Source organism: Lepidochelys kempii, chromosome 8 (genome assembly GCF_965140285.1).
Source record: "Lepidochelys kempii isolate rLepKem1 chromosome 8, rLepKem1.hap1, whole genome shotgun sequence".
Classification (NCBI taxonomy): domain Eukaryota; kingdom Metazoa; phylum Chordata; order Testudines; family Cheloniidae; genus Lepidochelys; species Lepidochelys kempii.
In genome coordinates, this window is record NC_136387.1 from 98,119,839 (window position 1) to 98,142,148 (window position 22,310).

Sequence of the window (22,310 nt, forward strand, 5' to 3'; positions counted from 1 at the left end):
TACTGCATGATTGTTGAAAACCCCATTCTGAGTGTAAATTCCATGTCCTAGGGTAATTGCTGTCCCCTGCTGTGATGGCCACTACAGCAGCACTCAGGAAGTAAAGAATTATTATACTCTACCTTCCCTTGGCATTCACTGTAACATCCTCCAGCACCCTGCACTTTTGACTGTGTATTACTCAGGAGTTCCTATGTGATTAATCACTCATTAGTTCTCTTTAAGAGGGAAGCTTCTTTTTTGTTGCACACACACAAGTATTCATAGAATGGAAATAAAAACTGGTACAAACCCAGCAAACTAAAAACAATAAAAGATACCATACATGTGCTCTTCTGTATTCTTTTGAAAGTACTGGGTCTTATGCACATATCTCAGTTGGAAAACAGACCTCCTCTTAAGTGTTTTGTAATATTGAGTTTACAAGGAAAAGCAACAGAGGTTTCCCTCCTTAACAGTACCATCATGTTGGCTTTTAAATCAGTGCTGCTGTGAATACAATTTACTGTACAGATGATGTTGATAGCATTTGCTCTTCACTGTAGGTAACCTATATTTACATGAAAGCTGCCTATCTCAGTATGTTTGGACCAGATGATCACAGACCCTTTGGGGATAATGAAGTTGAACTGTTTAGGTAAGATTTAGTAAGTCCCAACTAGGACACTATTCCATTCCTTACCTTTTCAAGTGACTTGCAACAATGAATGTAAATCAGGTTTTGGGAGTGGAGAGGAAAATTTACTGATTCTGTAGGGTTAATAAGATGCGGGGGGGGGGATGTGAGAGAGAGAGAGAGAAAATAAAATACAGTGTCAGATCCTCAAAATAATTCCCTATTAACTATACTAACATTGTTGGAAAGCTTTCAACAGCCCTTGAGTATATTTCAAATTCCCATTGGCCCAGAAATGCTTTGAATTAATATCACTTTCTATTTCATCATTGCTACAAGTGGCTGCTGCTATTGCATGCAACATTTTCCATGTTTTTTTCTAGTGTTCCCGGTAGTTAAAGTTGTCATGAGTTTTCTGAAAGCCTTGTACAGATTTCACTACAAGATGTGTCCTGATAAAAGGCTGTTGGAGACAGCCTCAATACAACTGTGAGCTTGGGGCTTGGCATCTGGTAGAACTATGGAAGGCCCAAGAGGGTGAGCCAGGGGGTGTGTATGCACATTATTGGAACTGTAACTTGAATTTGGGTCTGATGTTTAGGCTCAAAAAATTCCTGACTGCCGCATCAGTTTAATCAACTAGTTACAGTAAAATCCTCTTATAAAATGTAGTTTTATTTTTAAAACAGCTTTATTCTAAGAGATGATCTGTACCACTTACTGTATAAAAAGCTTTATGTGGTCGTCATGGGTCCACTCACTGCTAGGGGCGCTGCCTCCTGGCTGCTCTGAGGATTACCTCCTTCCAGGTGCTACAACCTTCTTTGGTGATCACTCTCACGGAGACCCCTCTTGCTCCAGCTTCCTCTTTGTGACTTGGCCCTCCAGCCAGCTCGCTATGGTCCTCCCCTTCCCGGGCACTGAAGTCTTTCAGGGCAAACGTTCCCAGGCAGTCTGCTTTCTTCTGGTTTGTGAAACTTCCCCAGTGGCTGGTAGAGGAACCCAGGCTTACCTTCTATTCTGGGTTCCAGCTCAGTGACCCTCTGATCTGCAGCCAAAGTCTGCAGTATCCTATACTTTGCTGCTTTTCCCCTGAGCTTTTCCTATCTTTCTGTCTCTCCCCTCCCCACTGCCTCAGGTTTGCCAGCCTAAACTCCCTCCTCCCAGGGAATAACTGTAGACTACACTCCATAGTCCCAAACAAGCCTCCCTTCACCCAGGGGGTCACTGCAGACTACTTCCCTGTAGCTGCTTTCTCCTCTCCATCCTGGGCTTTATACAGGCCACTCCTGTTCCTCTCCAGCTGACTCTCATCTAATTAATCCCTGCCCCCCCGGGTGGTCCTCCAGGTGCAACAGAATTGGCCCACCTAGCCACCTTAACCCCTTCAGGCCTTCTGTAGGATGGATACCCTTCACAGGTCCAGAAAAACATAAATTAGTTACTGCAGATTTCCTCTTACCCAGATGGCAGTTTGAACATTGAGAAAATACGGATACCCTGAGTAGTTTCAAAGTTCATTACAAGAAAGATTTCACTGGATGTGATATTCCTCAGGAGATTATTTTGTTTGGTCTTTATAAGTCAATACCTCTCAATGAATCAGTCTCTGAAATTTATTTTGTTTTGGTTTTGGTTTGTGTGGATTTTTCCAGATATTCAGAGGAGCAAAAATGACTTTAACCTTTTTTACTCTTCCAGGACTGTGCCCAGTCTGAAATTGAAAATTGCAGGAAAGTCACTGCCTACAGAGAAGTTTGCCATTCGGAAATCTCGGCGATACCTTCCCTCAAACCCTGTTCCTTTGCCTGTGCCTGCTTTGGTAAGCTGGAAAGATGACTATTCCCCCTATATTTTTCAGTAATTCACAATATAGAGACAAAAATTAGATACTTAGAATGGTATATGTTGAACCCCCCTCCAAGAGCCTGAAATGTTCCCAGGACCTAATCTCGCAAATGCGAGGAATGGTGTAAAACTGGGGCATGTGCTACACTCTGGGAAATGAAGCCAGATGTGTCACACCTGAATATGCTGCATGTGCAACTCACTATTTCACTTTTTAGACTACAACACACTCCACAGCTTTTCAGTGTTCATGCTCCGGTAGACTTTGCTTTTGGTGCCCATGTTTCAAAGTCTCATCCAGTGGGCCAGCAGAAGGAAGCATTCCAGGTACAGCTGGGGAGAACATTAGGCAGGAAACAGGCAAAAACTGGTGAAACTAGATACTTTTGAGTCTAGCCAACATGAACGTTGAAGCTCCGTTTGAAAGATTAGTAGCTATGCTCTAGGGTACGTAATGGCTAGGAGGACAAAATTCAGCCACTTCTTTGAAGCTGGACTAGACAACTGCTGTGTATGCGGGACATCCATCCCTAGAGTACTGGCTGATCCCCCAGGGCCAAATAAGAATAACTGCTCTGAAGTCCCATTGGTGGAGCGCATTAGGAGAGGGCCACCTCTGCACTCATGTGAAAGCCCATCCCTGGAGAATGGTGAGAGAATAGCAGAGGATCTGGGTTCTGTAGGTTTGCTAAGTGTGGTTTACATCAGAGCCTTAACTCTGGGTTCATTATTTTTGAGCGTGCCACTGATGTTCACAACTGGATAATTTTCTAACCAATTCAGGTGTTTTGTCTAGTTGTATGCTGTCTGTCAGGTCAGGCCCTTCCTTTAAGAGTCTTGGCTAGTATGTATCTTAAAGACAACTCAAAGGATCATTATGCTCTTTTTGGTGAGTCAGTACATCTCCTCTTACAGTTTTTCCCTTCACTCATGAGTGCCTGACCTGACAGAGTGTATATTTATAGCTAGTACTCTTCTCTCAGTCCACTGGCTGTAAAGTGTGATAGCATGGTTTGTTTCAAAATTCAGTCTCTGTTGCAACTGTACATCAACTCAGCATGCATAATCCTTTAAGGACCAGTTTCAACAAGATCCAAGGATTTAGGTGGAGGCCAATAATGGGGTCATCTCTGATGAAAATTACTTTGCATCCCCATCCAATAGGTTTCCATAAGCCATTGGAAGCCAGAAATACCCTGAGTTTCACTAGGGCTGGTCTTATGTGATGGTTGGTGCAACAGGTTTCTCTAGCAAGTCTTCGTGCTAAGTATTCTGTTTCCATTTGCTGTAATTGCACTTTCAAGGCACCAGGTGTCACTCTCTAATAGTTAAAGACTAGGGGATTGATGGAATTGGGGTTCAGGTAACAAGCAATTTATAACAGAATCTTAACGGAATGGCTATACTTTCTAGGACTTTTCATTTGGGTGGGAAGGAACTTGCTTATTGGAATCAGGTCCTAACTCACAGATTTAGCCCAGGAAGTTTTTATTTAAACTATGGAAAAATGCAGTTTGGGGTATTTTTATAACCACTCAAGCAACTGAGTCTTCACTAGAGATAAATAAGCACAGCACTGTCGTCTCAACCACTAAAAAACAGCCCAGCTATAGCAACCGTGCCTTTGCATGCGGCGCTACTCGTCAGCCCTAGAATAAAATTAATGCATACAGGAATTTTAGAAATAAGAAACATTTAAGTTACAAAATAGACCTTTTAGGAACAGGTAAAGAAAGGTTTTAAGAAGTCTCCGTAATAATTCTGTCTTTAACTCTTCTTCTAAAAGTCCCAGGTATGATGGTGCTTGTCGTGATAGGTACTTCTCATTAGCATTTAGAATAGAGCTTAGGCTCATTTCCTGTAGGCCAGTGAACTGCCCCCATGGAAAAGCCCTACGGAATGAATAGGGATGAAACCAATAGGGCTGGCTCTATAGAATTTATTCTAAAAACCTTATATCATTTAGTAGACAATGATATACTGAGCCATCCAGTCCTCCAGTCTCTCTCTCAGCTTCACAGCTGCCTCCTATATTACAGGGTTGGTGTTCTACTCAAGTGATCTGTATTGGCAAAGGGAAGGGGTGGACTAGATGCCTTAATAGGACTTCAGAGTGGTAGCGTGTTAGTTTGTATCAGCAAAAACAATGAAGACTCCTCGTTATTTTTGCTAAGAGGACTTAGACGTCCTTGCTTTCAACAATGAGTTACAGTGAAGCCATAACAGCAGTATCCGTACCTAGGAAGGAATTCATAACTTCTGCCCTTGATGAAATAATCTAAATAATTAGCTACCTACATCTCTCCATCGCCACATTAATTAAACGTGTCCTGGCCACCCCTAGGAAATGATGTATATCTGGAATGGCTATGCTGTGATTGGAAAACGTCCTGATTTAACAGAAGGCATGTTGCAGACATTAACTGAGGCAGAAGCAGCACTAGAAAGAAGCCCAGGTAAGCACTGATCTGATTTAAGCAGGTGCTTTACAGTAGTATATGTACTTGAAGATAGTCTGGTTGTCTGTGAATAAAAAAAGTTTTCCAGATAGTAAAACAAGTTAATACAGTCACAAGAGTGAGCTGGATTATGTCACCATGTGTTGTTAATACAAATAGGAATAACCTTTCTCTACTAATGCATTAACTTGTAATATGGCATAAGAGACTTGTCACTTACAGGATGCGTCTTAGGAACTGTCCACAAATATGTATTGAAAGACCATTTCTTTTACAAAGTACATATTTAAATGTAAGGGTCAAATTTATCATTTGCATTGACTTCAATTACACTATGGGTGACAGGCCACGAACTGCACATGCTTCGCTATATGCAGGTACTGTCTTATTTCAGTTCTAAAGAACACAGTGGAGGAGACAAGCACCAAGCTGATTTATAGAAAGCACCATCATCTACTAACCACACAAGCTGGAGGGTTGACTGATATCTCTGTGTTAACTATTTGCTATAAAACACTTGCACTTAAATGAACTGTACAAAAAACTGGAGCAGAAGAAGGGAATGGTACAAAATTAGGCCAGACTCTTATACCATGCCCGGTTTCAGTGTGTTAACTAGACAGGCATGGCAGAATAGAATTGCTGTTTTTTCTCTCCATCCTTTATTTTTTGGTCTCCCCAATCCAGCAGGGGTTCCCCTGGCCTGCATAGCTGCTCTTCTGCAATTCCCACTATACTACTATTCTCCAGCCAGCGGGCAAGTTAAATTCTCTGAAGAACGCTGTTAATGTTGTTCTTGGTTGTCCAGCAGGTGTCATTCAGCTACTTAGTAATGCTCATCATTAGTATCACCCTAGGCCCAGAGACCTGAGAGGTATCTTCCCAGCTCATTTGGTCACAGAATGACATTGTCATCAGCTGGTGGCTTGTGTCCTTCAGTGAACATGTAGCAAAACTAGTAATTCAGCCTGAAACATTGAAAACGGAACTTTTAAGTCAGTCTCAGAGGCATATAGTTGCTTGACACATCAGGCAAGTTTGTCCCCTTGTTAACTCTGGAAAAAGGGTGGGTGGGGGGGGACCTTTTAGCTGAAGGGAAGGGAGTCTGATGGAATGGTCGGAAAAGGGGTTTTGCTGTTTCAGTCACCCACTCTGCTACTTTGTCATGGGTCAGCATGTACCAGTTTGCAAAGCATTCATATGTCCGTGCAGTTTGCGGAGGCTCATCGATGATTGTAAAGTGTCTTGAGGACACTGGCTGAAAAGTGCTGTATAGTTTAAATGAAAAGTCTATCCTAAAAGCAGATTTTTTTCTCTCTAATTCCTTTAGGAGTTACAATTAGCCGTAATATGTTTTACAAAAGTGTGATTTTTCGAGTTGACAATGTCCATTTAAATAGCAATTTACGGAAGGAGACCAAGTTAGACTGAAATCCCTGGGGCAAGGCTCTAACACTATAAAGGCCTAATCCAGCAAACATGGATGTGACTGATGTTAGATGCTGTAAGAAGTCTGTTGAAGTTAGTAGAAGTATTCATGAGAATAAAATTCTCACGTGCAGAAGTATTTCCAGGATTGGGCCCTTATTGACTAGTCTCTACAACGGGCATAGCAGTGGCAGGATACATTATAAGTTTTAAAAAGTGCAGACATGTAAATGTGTTCACAGAACAGATGGCCAGTGGGGAGTGCTGATATACATTTGATTTATCTTACTGGAAGAAAAAAAATGGTGCAGGCTCGAACCCATGTAACTGCACATAGCTAGCCTGGAACAAGGTGATCCCGTCCTCCTTTCCCCATGGGAAGCAACTTTGCTTTTTAAACAGCTACTTGTGCATCTTCTCTTAAGCAGGGCCCCTATTAGGTCATGTATGCAGACCCTCGTGCCTGCGTTGAAATAACGGATAGCTACATGCCAGGAATGTCCATGAGGATGCAAAGGTTCTAGTGCATCTCTGATGGCAGATCAGGGCCTTAGACCATAAGCGCCAAAGGGCAGCAGCTATCTCACAGGGAGTGTATAGAATCCAGCCAGTCTGAATGGGGCACTAGTGCCATACACACAAAAAACCAATGCTATGAAAATCTTAACTGTTGCAAAGAGGTTCTGAAAATGTGCCCGCTAAGTATTTTTGGAACAGCTATTTTTAATTTTTTTTTTAAGGGACCAAGTTATTTCAAAATGCAAAACTGATAAAACCGTTACTTTATCTTGCAGCTACAGAATTACTAGCAGATGACCAATGTTTGGTAAAGCTGTTAAAGGGTTTATGTCTGAAGCACTTGGGCAAGATTTCTGAGGCAGAAGATCATTTCACTTACATCCATTTAAAGTAAGTTTCCATATTTAACACACAGGAGAACTCAAGAAATGCTGAGTGTAAGTAGCACTGTCAAGCAATCAAGTCCTTGAAGTAGAGCTTCTCTCTAAAATATCTGTGTAACAGTGGCACCATTTTACTCAGCAAATCTACAATCCATGTGTATACAGAGAGTTATATCTGCTGACTTTAGGGACCAAAGTGACATACTTCTTTAGGGACATACTTCTTTCTACTTCTGCTAGCTCTGCAGAGTCAACACAACTAAGAGTGCGAGCTGGATTCTGTTATTTCTTGTGTACTATCAACAGAATTGTTCCCTGATTAAAATGACAAGAAACCTATTGAAGGAGATGAGGATGCGCAGGTGTTGCACAGGGCATACTTTTTGGTCTGCACAGGATTGGTGGATGATGTATGAAAAGAACTCAGCTTAACTTGACGAGCACAGGTTGAACTTGAAAAGCTGGAAGTTAGAAAAAACTTACGTGTAAAAGAGCATGTTTGATACAGAACTATTGAAATGCAGTAAATGTGCTGCCCCCCCCCCCACACACACACAGCCCCATTTTTATTCATTTGTCAAAGGAGAACTGTATTTTAATTCAGCTGAGTAAGACCTAGGACTGTTTGGGGGTTTCTGTGAGAGGAATTTTAAAAGAACAGTTGAGGAGGACCGGCGTTAATTGTACCATTCTAAAGTATTTGTGATGTTATAGTTAAGATTCTCTTAACTCTTCTATTAGAAACCTTTATTTTTTAGTGTATGTAACTTTAGAACCAAAATGATTCCTAGGCTGGCTGTTGCTCTGTTACATCCCAATCCTGGAATTTGTTCTGTGTGCTGATATCCCACACCCTATGGAAGCTCTGCGTAGCTGGAGACAGCTATGTCCATGGAAAAGGTTTCAGGATTGGGACTTTAATCTCAATATTCCTCAGTCAAGGCACCGTAAAATTGGGTAGAAAAACCTCATTATGAATTAGATACTAAGTGAAGCTTTCCCGGGTAATTAAATTACACCCTCAAATTGCTTCTCTGTTCACTAAGGCCCCATTTACATTAAGGACATTAGCACTGATGGAACGATATTAATTTAGTTACATTGGTATAGATGCTTGCATGCTGCCCTGGCACAGCTTAACCTGGTAACATACCGAAGTGGCTATGTTGACGTAATTACAATGGTGCACATTTTCTTAACATACATAGGGCCTAAAAATTTGGCTTTACATATTCAGAAGTGAGTTTTGTTTTTGTTTCCATAGAGCACTGGACCCATTGTGTACCTTCCAAACAAAACAAATCCATGCCTTTTGCCTTTATAAAAATAGTTACATTCTAAACCCAAGTTTAATAATCTTCACTGGGGGAGGGGGAAGAGTGTGTTCTACTGTGTCATAGCTAACGCATGATAAAATCCTAGTGAAGACAAGGCAGTTTGTAGTTTTCACATGTTAGCAGGTTGAGTTAAATGTTAGGCTCCCTGGTAGGGTTTAACGCAACCTGTTAACGCCATGTGAAAAACCTACAAACTGCCTTGTCTTCACTAGGATTTTACCTTGAGTTAGCTAACTTGAGTTACGAATGCAGCTTTTTTTTCTCAGTGAAGACGAGTCTAAAGGGAGTCTGCAGAGAGCTGGAGAAGTATCTTGGAGAAGTGTGAACTGCTCCATTCATTTTATTAACTCAGATGCCCAGTGATGATGATTTAATACCAACATTGTTAACTATTTCATTCCTCATGTAAGAGAGGAGGGAGAGTCACAGACTCCACAATTTAGGCCATGTCTACACTAGTGAGTTTACAGCGGCACAGCTGTACAGATGCAGCTCTGCCGCTCTAAGATTACTCCTGCAGCTGCTGTATCCCAGTGGGAGAGAGCTCCTCCACTGACATAATTAAACCACCTCCAACAAGCAGCATTAGCTACGTCGGTGGGAGAGCGTCTCCTGCCGACATAGTGCTGTCCACACCCATGCTTCTGTCGGTGTCACTTATGTGCTTAAAGGGGTGTTTTTCGCACTCCTGAATGACGTAAGTTATACTGTCAAAAGTGCGAGAGTAGACGTAGCCTTACTCTGAGTAACTTCTCACTTTGGTGCCACAAGTTGGTGACATTTAGAAGCTAGTATCACTTACAGTTTCCCCCGCCCACTCATAAAGTAGCCAAGCCCAAGGAACCTATCAGAGCCTGTGTGTATACTGAAGCCCAATCAAATGGGAGCTAAGCTCAAAGAATCAGTTTGCAGAACAATCCTATTTGAAATAACTGCACGATCTACAGTGAATGGCATCTCATTTTGGCAATGCAAGCGGGTGGTGCTTGGAGCACTGCTACCTTTTGTTATTGCCTCCGCCATCCTCCATCCCCCTTAAACTTGTAAACACGGTAAATAACAAGCTGCAAAAGATGGTCATGTATTGTCATGCAAATGTATAGAGCACTTACTGAATAACCTAGAGATAGTCTAGGTTAGACTACCTGAAGAGTAAGCATCAGTGAAGAGATGGACTGTCCCCTCCTAACCCTAACTGAGCTCCTATTTGTTTGTAGCTAGAATGAGAGAAAATTGCAGCATGAAAACCTTGTAACTGTTTCTCCTTCTCTTGCAGTGAGAGGAAGATAAAGTATGACCATTATTTAATCCCAAATGCCCTGCTTGAACTTGCTGTACTATACATGGACCATGGTAGAAGAGAAGAAGGAGTAAAGTTACTGGAAAGAGCAAAGTAAGACTACCAAATGCCTGCTCAGGTCTCTATCTGGTCAATTTGATTAAGGCATTTTACTGAAACGTAGGGGGCAAGGCGGAGACCATTGACTAATGCAGTGGATACTTTTTTTGTTAGTATTATGGTAGTACCAACCACGACCAGGACCCCCGTTGTGGTAGACACTGTCCAAACACACAGTAAGAGACCATCCCATCTGAAAGATCTTATGGTTTAAACAAAGGCTGGGGTAGGCATTGAGGCACAGAAAGGTGAAGTCACTTCCCAAAGGTCACCCAGCAGGTTGCGGACAGAGTTGGGAATAGAACCCTGATGTATTATTTACTGGGCTATGCTGTTCCTCAATGCACCAAACCATGTATTTTACTTTCAGGAAAACTCCTGCTTTAAACTGATTTGATTCAATACTTAAAGATTTTAACTTGACTATCAGGATTTCCCACTAGAAATCATTCCTAAATAACAAAGTAACTGCCTCTTCAGGCTATTTAGCTTTGCATGGAGGATACATTTGGTGGAGTCAAGAATCCGTGGTATGTCAGAAATGCAATTACTGAAATTGCTGGCCAGCAATGATCTTTTCTTCTACTTCATTTAAGTGCATGTAGTAAAAATGATTTTCAGGTTGTATTTAGCTTCTTCATTTGCATTACTTTAAGTGTATCTGAAAAATAGCAGGAACGATTCACTTTGCCAAACTACTGTTTGAACATTACTAATTTTTTATTAATTAGATTTATCAAGAACATCTTGGCTTGATAGTGTACTTGCCTCATAACAGACTTACCATTCTGTGTCTGCACCGTTCTCAGCTTTATATTGGGCCAGAATTTCTTCCTGAAAAAAATAGTATTGTACACTATAGACCATGCTGTGTAAACATTTCCTAAGTAATCCACTAGATACTCTTGTGGGTTAGGTAGGTGTTATCCCACTTTACTGATGAGGATGAGTGGGGAAGTAGCCTGGCCAAGCTTACACGGAGCCAGGATTTAAAAACAGGAGATCCTGACTTCTCCCCCCAGTGCCTCTGATCCCAGACTACACAGTCTCTCAAATAACACATTTAGAATAACAAAAACTTCATTCCACACAAAGCTAGTTGAAAGTGAACACCATCAAAACACTTCGCAGCCCCCCAAAGGACCTCCCCTACTTCCTTTGAAAAACTGTGCACTTAAAAATAGTCTGGAAATGAAGAGTTAAGGAATCCAGACACTTCCTCACTCTGTCTAATGCTTCCTCACTTACTGCAGTGCTCTGCCACTTCAGGGTCCATGCTCCCCCAACGCACACCTCTAGGCTGGAGTCAGCAGCTAGGGCAGGACAGCCTGGAATCAGTAGCAGCTTAGTTTATATTTAGAAAAGTTTACAAATTATTTAAGACATTGTTCTTTGTGTAGGCAAAGGGGAGAACAAGTTTAAAGAGAAATATTGAATCCTGCCACTTTTTGAAGCACAGAACATTGTTCTGATTTGGCCTAATGTATGAAGAGTTAGTTCTGGGGCTTTCTTCAGCTGGGTCAAATAAACAAACAAACAAAAAAAAAACAATAAGCAAAGGATAGCTTGCTTCAGCCAGGAGTGAGAGATAAACAGTTCTTAACTTAGACTCTTTGGTGAGCAGCATATTCCTGCAAGGGGCTCAGTTTCAATGCTGCTTTGCTCAGATATGGGCACTTACAATGGGAAGCTTGCTTCTACCTTGACTTTGGATCAGATATGGCTGCTCCATAATACTTGAGTAAATCCCCCAACTGCTGATCACCTGCTATCTAAAATAACTCCTTTATCCCAAAGATTTCTAAAATAACTCCGTCTCACATACAGTACTTACATGTAAAAAAAAAAAAAAAAAAAAAAAAAACCTTTATCAAAAAGAACAGGAGTACTTGTGGCACCTTAGAGACTAACAAATTTATTTGAGCATAAGCTTTCATGGGCTACAGCTCACTTCATTGGAAAGCTGATGCTCAAATAAATTTGTTAGTCTCTAAGGTGCCACAAGTACTCCTTTTCTTTTTGCGAATACAGACTAACACGGCTGCTACTCTGAAACCTTTTGTTTATCAGTTCACGACACTGTTACCTTTTAGGAATGAGAAAATCATTATTACAGTAAGATCAATTCACTGTAAATATTTAACCACTGAAGATGTGTGGATTTTCTGAATGCCCAGATTAGAATTGCAAGTTTTTCCTTAACCACTAGCGGGAGAACTGGTTGTGTAAAGCGAATTCCTGATATGCAGACTCGTGTTCATAAATCCCTAGAGTGGAGAGGAGCGTATACTGTCTGTCATATGGTGCTTACTTCTGTGTGACCTACATATATATACTACTGCTGGTTTGAGTATCTTAGGTGTAGGATAGTGAGTGGGGTGAAATTATAAACATCGTTGGTTTGGATGTAAACAGAAGTTCTTGCATTTATATTGGCATATGCTACAAGCAATATTTTTAATCCACTGAGGAGAAAATGAGATTTGGAACATCTGGATAATGTAAAAAACTAGGAGCTGGAGATCAGCAAAGTCAGAGAGAGAACATAAACAGAAACTATCACAAACTACCCTCCAGCAACCTCCTTCTGTCAGCCTCTTGTGTCAGTTGTTACATTGTTAAGCTAAGCAGCAGAGTGATTTGATAGGTTTGGAGTTCAGAGCTTTCTGATAGAAACTGCCCATTTCTAGGTCCCATACTCCCATGAGTGATAGGACTGAATGAAGCTGAATTGAAATGCTTTTAAAAATAAACTGTTTAAGAGTTTTTAAATAATTAACATGCATCTGTAGTATAAAAATGACAACTCTCTTTAAATAAATTAAAATGGTCTGACACCTGCCAGAACATAAGTTCTCTGTTTCTCCTGTAAGAGTAAAGACGTTAATACCTACAAAAGAGGATCTGTGCTTTGTACCACTGTGGGCACTGTCTTTGGGCTTTAACTGACAGGGGAAATGGAAAAACTTCAATTCAGGTTGCCCTCACTGTTTAGAACATAATATTATGCTGTAGGGACAAATCCCCAGGCCAGCACAGGACATATGCGGAGGAGGCTAGAATCCTTTCTTTCCTGTCTCCCCTATGCTGTGGAGCTGCTCCATGAAGGCTATCCCAGCCCAACTCCCCCTCTCCCCCTCTTCCCCTAGCCCCAGATCAGCTGGCCCGCTCATCACCCTGTACACACTGCACTGATGCTCCTGCCAACAGGCTTGTCTCGGGACAGGGAGCTGGATTTGCTCCCTTTATCGTTTTTGTGTGTCTTAAAACATTTCTGTTCAACTGTAGCCTCATCTTGGTTCACCTTTTCTGTGGCATGTTTTACAAAGTGTTTTTTTTTTTTAAAGGTCATTAAGTAATAACATAGTTGGACTGGTCTTCAGCTTTCTGCCTTCTGTGCTTTGGCTGGGGCCACGTACCTTTGTAGCACTTCAATTGTACAATGGTTTGATTTGCTCTTGTGGTTTCGTATCAGAGAATGACATGTTGTTTCTACTCTGAGTAGCTTCCATGCCAAGAGATCTCCAGCATCCGTTTGTTTCTTCTGGATGGTTCAGCTCTCTCTTGTGTAGCCTTTTGTTTGTTTACTAAATTATTATTTTGTAAATTCAGCAAATAAGTTGGAGATAAGAATTTGAAGTGCCCAGAAGAAACTGTAGCATGGAAAACAAGTGCACACAATCACCACTCCTTCCATGGTTTACATGTCAAAATTTAGGCACTTAAAAAAGTCCTGTCCCTGCATTATGCTACATTTTTAAAACTAAAAGAATTTTTTAATCAAATTTTCATCCTTTCTCTCTTACCTGTGAACAGTGCACTCACTTTCACATTCTGTTGTTCCTGGACTCACGTGGCTGCAGTAAAATGGTTAAGTACCTGTCCGCACCCCACACTGACTATTATTATTAAAATTAAGGGTGAGGTGGGGGGAATCCCATGAAGATGACTAATCATAAAGTTCAGTCAACCAGATAAAAAAAAATTAAATCTAATTTCTGGGAATAGATTAAGTTGACATCATGGATATTTAATATGGACTCAGCATTCTCAAGGAGTGGAACAGATTCAGTTTCTTATTAAGCTGTATTTTCCCTGGTAGGTGCCAGACACTAGAACTACAAATAAAAGAACAAAGAGCTGCATTTTTCTGCCAAGCACATATGGCCTTATATTTTAGAGACCGCAACAAAGGAAACTGAAGAAAGGCTTTTTGCTGTCTGTAATTGTTTTGTGTAGTAAAAATAACTAGAAAATATTTAATGATATGATGCTCAGAATGGATCTGTTTTTTGTTTTAGACAAAATTACAAGAATTACTCCATGGAAACAAGAACACATTTCAGAATTCAAGCTGCCTTGCACCAAGCCAAATCTGTCTCAGAAAATGGAGTACATTCTGGAGCTTCAGCAGTGTCTTAACCATTTCTTCTTTGGTGTCTTTGTATGCAAACTCTGAAACATTATCACCCTTCTCTGTTAAATCAGTGGGAGAGACCAGAACATGTAAAATATTACATGGGATACGTAAAAGATTTTGAATCTAGGGTGACAGTCTGGCAAAAAACAAAACAATCTCTTCTCTCTCCCCCGCCCCCCTCCCCAACCCCTTTACAAAGTATTTCTTTTTCCAAATGTGGCTTGTAATTTATCTTTGTAATTAATTTTTAATTTGTGTATATTATTAAATTTACATATTTGCTAGGCTATGAAATGGGATAACCAAACAAGAAGGCTTATTGGTTTTGATCCGACCTGGTTATGAATGAAAGAAACACTTTTTCCTATCTCTGAGTTTAGTTTGGGTGAGAGAAAATTCAGTCTTCCAGATTAAGTCAGAAGCTTTTGAATCTCAGGCATTTCATTATTCGTACAAAGATCTTCTTATCAGGTTTTCTCTTCAATAATATTCTAGCAGCTGAAACAAACTTGCTAGTAAAGACATTAAGAAGTTTCTCTCGATTATGGAAATGTCTTAAAAATTTTTTTAGTCTGTATTCTATCATGTTTTGAGGCTGGATAATTTACAGTATAGCCAGGATTTTAGAAAAAAGCAAATGATGAATACAGTGGAAGAATGGATCATTTATCCTCCTTAGGCTAAATTAAAAATGACCAGAGGGTCTTGGGAACCAAGCCCATCAGCGCTTACCAGAACAAACGTGACTTGAAGTTTATATTGTATGTAAAGCAGAAGTCCTTGAAGGCCATTTAAGAAATGCACTACTATTCCACTATTTGTTCAGGTGTACAAAATTAATTTGATAGTAAACTTTTCCTGGAAATCATGGTTCATGTAGCTGCCATTTTCATGTTTAAAAAGATTCTTTAGACACGTTTTCCATAGTAAAAGGTTTGGGCTGAAGCAACTCCTGTGTGTAGATCTCCTTCTTGCCACAAGAGGGAGCAATGCATCAATAGTCTCATTGCCCCCCTCTGCCTTCATTCTCCATAGATGCAAATCTGAGAGGAAGGTGCTCTATAGAGATTTCAGAGCACCTCAAACTGGCAATGTCTGCTGTAGAACGCTAGATTTCTGCACAAAAGTCCAGTTTGGAGTTAACACAGCTTTAAGTTGTATTTACTACCCTCTGGGCTCCTTCAGCAACTCTGCTCTCAGTGTATGGAGTAAGAGGAGAGAGAGCCATTTTTGCAGACAGGCTCCTGCCTGCACTGTGAGGGAGTCCCTTCTTGCATGCCAGGCTCCACGTTGATGGAAGGCCCTGTGAACTCCACAGCTCCACCCCCCAAAGAGGACGTTCTGTAGGAAGCTCTATAAAAGTGAACCTCAAAGAAGAATGGTCCTACCTCTCTGACCCCCTCCTGCAGGATTTTTCCCTGCAGGAGAAGGGAAATCAGGCAGTTTATAATTTGCCTTTTCTTCCCCTAGAGAAGAAATGAAATTGTTTCCCAATGCAAATTAATAGGTCAGGGCACAGACCCATCCCTTTCCACCATGGTGATTGGTTAAGAATGTTCAACTCATACCCTTAAAAACAAATACAAGGAAATCCTTTGCAAAAGTCTTCCATTATTAAAACCATAGGCAAGAATGTCTTTTCTAGAGAGGTTTCAGAGTAGCAGCCATGTTAGTCTGTATCCGGAAAAAGAAAAGGAGTACTTGTGGCACCTTAGAGACTAACAAATTTATTTGAGCATAGGATTTCGTGAGCTACAGCTCACTTCATTGGATGCATTCAGTGGAAAATACAGTGGGGAGATTTATATACACAGAGAACATGAAACAATGGGTGTTACCATATACACTGTAACGAGAGTGATCAGGTAAGGTGAGCTATTACCAACAGGAGAGCTTGGGGAGGGGGGTGACCTTTTGTAGTGATAATCAAGGTGGGCCATTTCCAGCAGTTGACAAGAATGTCTGAGGAACAGCGGGGGGGAAAGGGAGGGAAATAAACATGGGGAAATAGTTTTACTTTGTGTAATGACCCATCCACTCCCAATCTTTATTCAAGCCTAAGTTAATTGTATCCAGTTTGCAAATTAATTCCAATTCAGCAGTCTCTCGTTGGAGTCTGGACCAGTCCACACAAGAGATCTACTTCCTGGACACTACGGTGCTCATAAGCGATGGTCACATAAACACCACGCTATACTGGAAACCTACTGATCGCCATGCCTACCTACATGCCTCCAGCTTTCATCCGGACCACACCACATGATCCATTGTCTACAGCCAAGCTCCGTGATACAACCGCATTTGCTCCCACCCCTCAGACAGAGACAAACATCTACAAGATCTCTATCTATTTTCTTTTTTCTAGAGAAAGGGCTTTCCCAGTTCCACATACTCACTTATACACTACACTTTGGTGGAAGGTTTCAGGGTTGTAGCCGTGTTAAGTCTGTATTAGCAAAAAGAACGAGGAGTACTTGTGGCACCTAGGTTCTTTTTACTACACTTTGGGGCAGCTGTACTATCTACATATTATGTATCAGTAGTTATGAGAAAAAGCACAGATTCAGCACTGCCACGTGTTTGTACATAATCAAAAGATTCTTGTCCTGCTTTAAACATACAGCTCTTCTACTTCCAGTTGCTTATTACTTTTCAAATGTGTAGACATATGCTGAACAAGAAATGCCATGAAAATCATCATCATCCCTATGCTGTGCAGAAAAGCAAACAATCCTCTGCAGTCCAGCTAAAAGTCCATCTCTCAGGAGTCCTGCAGTACAGTTTCTTAACATTTTGCTACCTTGCAGCACAAGGAGTAGTCCACTTAAGATGCAAGTGTTAGCTATGGATCACCGGGAAGATGTAGTGGGAAAAACAATGTAGTTTCACCCATTTTCTCTCTCACCCATTATCCAAGGGATGGGGAGGGAAACATTTCTGTAATATATGATCAACTTTCCTAATGCTTTGGCGAGATGATAGTATAAATGAACCTGGCTCTCTTCTAGTCTGTGTTAATAGAAATACCTCCTTCTGTTAGAGAATGAATGAAAGAGTGATGTATGTTTTGAAGGTATAAATATTTTAAATAAATCTTTAACTTTTGGAAATACTGTGCTTCTAGAATGGCTTTAAAACAAAAAAAGCAGAAACAAAACGAAAAATAGCCTCACACAAATCTCTTGTCTTCAACGGATGTTCAGTAAATCACTGTTGCTCTAAGATTTATGAACAGAAAGAGAGCTAAAAGAAATCTGCAGTCCATTTTGGTAACATTTTTCAGGGATTTCCTTCTCCACTCAGCAATATTTCTGCAGGATTGGGATAATTCCATTATATTCTGTTCCGCAGCTTACTAGCTAGCACTGTAAGACAAAATGATTATTCAAAACTATGTATTTTGGTAAATTTCACTGCATTCGTGGTTACTGGCCCTTGTTTTACAGGGAAAGCACAAAACAAGGTAAGTCCAACAGCAGTCTGTATATTTTTAGTTAATTTCCTTTGGACAGTGGCTACCCTACATTAGTTAACAGTAGCAAATGTCTCCGGTCTTTGGATTAAAAAAAAAAAAGTCTCTACCCAACATTTTTTTGGTATTGTCACTACTTGCAGCTGCTTTTTTAAAAAACCAACCTAACTATATGCCTTTGGCATAGCCTTTTGTGTGACTGCAGTCTCATGACATGGCCACTCTCTAGCCACCCTAGGTGAGATATTTATTGGCCGCATCTAGTACAATGAGCACTAGTGAAGCATTTGATGATTGCCACCCACACATACATGACGCTGCTAGCACTATTGACTTTGACGATGGAAAGTGCTATTCTACATGTCTAGGCTAGAGTTGGATGAAAACCATGGAGCTCTATGAACTTCCCCTGTTTATTTTTTTACTGTAAAGTAAAGTTATGTGGAATACAGCACAATTTTTGGGAAGACATACTTCCACACTCTGGAATTTCTATTCTATGTGATTATATTAAAATAAATTTAACAATTACCACTTAATTCCAGTTATTATAATTCTACCAAAATATGAGTCATACCTTAAAATTGACTTTTTCCTCCAACTCAATAAGACCTGCTTTTTTAATTACAGAGAAACAGGGAAACAGAGCAACCACACAGTTACACTGTATCTTTGTCTCTTCATAACTTTAGAGATAAGTTTGGAATATGACAAAACTACTGGAAACAGTGGAAAAACCCTGAGGGATGTTGCCAGTATCCTTCTGTAGAGAAGATGAGACTGAGCATATTGTGAAAGTTCTATTTCAAACACCACAGTGTTGACTGAGATATTACTGCCTAGAATGATTGCTAAATATCTATTAAACTTCTGCAAAAGCAAGCTGTTGAAGCTACAGACCTATGCATTTTAGCTTATCATTTCTTATTTGTAGTGAGAGGACTTTCGCTGTTGCATAGAAAACCTGAAGTGTTCAGTTGGTTAGATTTTAGCACTATAAAAATGTGTGTGGATACATATGCTCATACATTTTGCATTTCTGAGCCAACACCATTTCATGGACTGGATAAAAAGGAAATGCAAAAAGCGTAAGGGACTTGACCATTGGCTTGTGTGATCAAGAGGGAATCAAAAGTACTCAGGTCTCCCCACTCTCAGCTCAAACATCCAGGCTGTAAGTTGAACAATTCAGAAAGGAAACCATACATTTAAAATAGCAACTGCACATGGCAAAGATCCTCCTCTCCCACAGGAAAAACCCACACAAATTGTCTATGGACGAGCAAATCTAGGATTGCTTTGTGGAGCTCCTCCCACAAGTTGGGATTTTCAATCAAAGGCTACAGGACATACCCCCACATCTGGTGGATTGCTGGGATCCACAGGAAGCTAGAGCCATCCGTGTCTTTTCCCAAAGGGGATCCTGGCTCCTTGGCAGTATGGATCTATTAAACTTGCACTGTCTTAATGATTTATAATTTTGAACTTCCTTCTAAACCAGAAATCATAATAAACCATTTTAATGTAATTAAGCGCCTTCCCAGTACAACAGGATTGCCTGATATAACAATTATCTTTAAAGTTATCATCAATCTCCTATATTTGCAGATAATGAAGCAATGTATTTTCTAAATTTCTACGGTTTTTCTCTGTGGCTTATGCTTGTCCGCTCTAAGCCTGTATGCAAAGTTGAAGTCATCAGAAATTTGCTGCCAGTGTGCAAATCCAGCTATTTCTTCTACATAAATCAAAAGTATACTTTAAAAGAAAATGTTTACATTAATCCCTTTATCAAAAAGCATAAACTAAGCATTTCATCTGCAGAAAGTCAAAGGCCCCACTTTCTGATCCTGGAATAGGATTTAACAGCGGACAGCTTGTTAAGAATGATTAGCACACAACCATATCCACAATTTCCCCCCAAAACTAAAATTCTGTGTAAAAGGAATTTAATCTTTTAAAACAAATATTTATTCTGGCTATTAAATCCAGGACTGTTCTATGGATGTCTTAACAGTTATAGATTTTATAAGAAACATTCTCATGTGTTAGCTTTCTCTGACATTCAACTGCTTGTTGAAGAGAAATCTCTTCAAGGAATGAATCTAATGCACACATACGGTTGTATGCATGTATTAGTGATAGCCATGTGATCAAAAGTGCATGTTAAATACAGTTTATCACCTAACCTGCACTCTGTCCACTACTCCATCTTCACCAGGACTTAATGTAACATTCAAAGCCTCTCAGCCGTTTCAAACATCTGCCATTAAAAAAAGAAAAAAACCATCACTGACATGTTTAAGGTCTGATATCTCGTAATCCCTTGGGCTAGAAATTTGTGCTTTACATCACTAGAAAAGGGGCTTGTCATCTTTCCAAAGGGACAGTTGCTCCTAATCCAGAAAGGTTGAAAGATATTGGTACCTTAAAATCATAATTGTATGTATTAAAAAATTTTAACATTTAGAATTATCTAACTTCTCTTCCCTCAGAGGCCTACATAGCTGTGCTAACAGTACTAAGGGAGCTGGCTTTATAGGTGAAAGGATTAAAACAATACCACCAATAACACTCAACATTTCTAATAGTGTGTTTATTTATCTATAGCAACTATGGAATTGAGCACCCAATATTTTATAAAATGTTAGTGCAATTAAGTTTTGTAAAGCATTTATGGTATCATAGTGAATCACATGTATTATATAGTATAATTGTTAAGGGATGCTTTAAAACAATAAAGACTATTTTTATCCAAAGTTCCTTTAGTGGTGAACTGCTTTTACAAGTTCAGTATTTTACTAGTACAGTTTTTCAGGTAAAGATTTTTAAAGGATTTAAAAATCATGCTTAATTATACTTAGTTTAATGTGTGCAAAGTGCCTTGAAGATGAAAAGCATTATAATGAATACTAAGGGCCTGTCTACCCTAAAAATACAACCACAGCAGGGAAACAGGTTAAAAGAGGTGGCCATATCAGAATTACAAAACTGATCTAGACTGGTAAGATCTATGCTACACCACAGATGGATCTGCAGTTGTAAGTAGGTTAGGAAACAACTGTGTTGCAATCAAGTTGTCTAACGTGTTTGAATTTGAGGTGTCAATAATTAATTCAGAACACCCCTGCAAAGTAGGAAGCGAGTATTATCCTAATTTTACAGATGGGGGAATTAGTCACAAAGGAAGTAATTTCTGACCTGGGGCTAGAATCCAAGTGATCTACAATCTCAGTCTACACAGTTCTCTTGAAACTATTTTTTCCTGGGCTTAAGTAAATTACTTATATTCATTTTGGGTATATGAATTAAGGAACTTTAGTTATGGAAATGCAAGTCTATTATGCAACAGCATTGCACCTAGAGGTTTAAAAGCTATTCATGTATTCATTATATTTACACATTTTAAATTAAAATTTGGTTTTGGAATGTTCTTGTGTAATCAATTCTAACTCTAGCCCTTTACACCTTCTGTTATAATTTTATTTAACAAGTAATTTAATGAAAGCATACGTTTGTTTCTCTTAACACTGTACATCAGTGTTAAAAGTTCAACAATACAAAGTGCCTGGAAAACCATTCAGCTCGATAAACAGTCATTTCAATGCTCCTGCCAAATCTTCGATAATCACATCATCTTATAATAGACTAATACCAACCTGAAAAAGATGTTTAAAAATTGTTCATTTGCCAATTTTAAAAATCAAGGCAAAAGGAAAAATCTGACTAGAATACTTGACAAACATGGACATTATGATGTTACAACACCACTACCACACACACACACACTGATAAGAAAAAGGAACAATGATTTGCCACCAAGAACATCGCACAACTTCAGGTCTTTCCTCTCAGATTTGCTTCATGTAATTAAGTCAGTCTGTGTCTGTCTCTCTCATAAAAGGGAAGGCGGGGGAAATCAGACAATGCGTAACAATTTCAATGAATCTGGTATTGTAGATGGTTCTGAACTGCTTTTGACTACCTATGGAATTCATCTACAACACAGTGTGTAGCTTTCAGCTGCAGGGCTAATAAATAAACCAACAAATGTTGATTCTGCAGTCTACTGACCAACTTTTTAAAATCATTAATGACATATAATTGGTCTATATTATAAGTACACACAGTTTTCAAAGTACTTGTGTGTTTAAATATAAATTGTTACATCAAGCACTCAAACTATATACACAGAACAATCAAGAATGTTCCCTTATCCATTCTGGTTAACTTCAGACTGCATCTCATTTTGCTACAGTGAGAAATCTTAGTCTATCAGCTTTGCACAGAGTGTATAAAAGTCACAGTAGAGCAGTGGTGCCCAAACTTTTCCTGTCTCCGCCCCTGCCCCCCTTACCAGTAATGGAATCTGTCTGAGCCTGCCCTCCATTACTGCACAGTTGTCTTAGCAGAAGAGCTTGGAGCTGGG

General features: G+C 39.8%; 2 protein-coding genes across 2 annotated transcripts in view; one reads left to right on the top strand and one right to left on the bottom strand.

Moving 5' to 3' along the window:
• Window positions 1-14,842, top strand: part of TTC39A (tetratricopeptide repeat domain 39A) — a 67,664-nt gene extending 52,822 nt beyond the window's left edge. Inside the window, exons 13-18 of the mRNA XM_073357750.1 lie at window positions 546-637; window positions 2,318-2,438; window positions 4,809-4,920; window positions 7,146-7,260; window positions 9,867-9,983; window positions 14,291-14,842. Of these exons, the coding sequence (XP_073213851.1) occupies window positions 546-637; window positions 2,318-2,438; window positions 4,809-4,920; window positions 7,146-7,260; window positions 9,867-9,983; window positions 14,291-14,411 (678 nt within the window). The 3' untranslated portion in view covers window positions 14,412-14,842. The remainder of the gene's footprint in view (window positions 1-545; window positions 638-2,317; window positions 2,439-4,808; window positions 4,921-7,145; window positions 7,261-9,866; window positions 9,984-14,290) is intronic.
• Window positions 14,843-16,116: 1,274 nt separating this feature from the next.
• RNF11 (ring finger protein 11) overlaps window positions 16,117-22,310 on the bottom strand; it is a 44,639-nt gene continuing 38,445 nt past the window's right edge. Inside the window, exons 4-5 of the transcript XR_012160491.2 lie at window positions 20,071-20,144; window positions 16,117-17,774 (exon numbers count right to left, since the gene is read on the bottom strand). The gene's annotated coding sequence lies outside the window, so the exon portion shown is untranslated. The remainder of the gene's footprint in view (window positions 17,775-20,070; window positions 20,145-22,310) is intronic.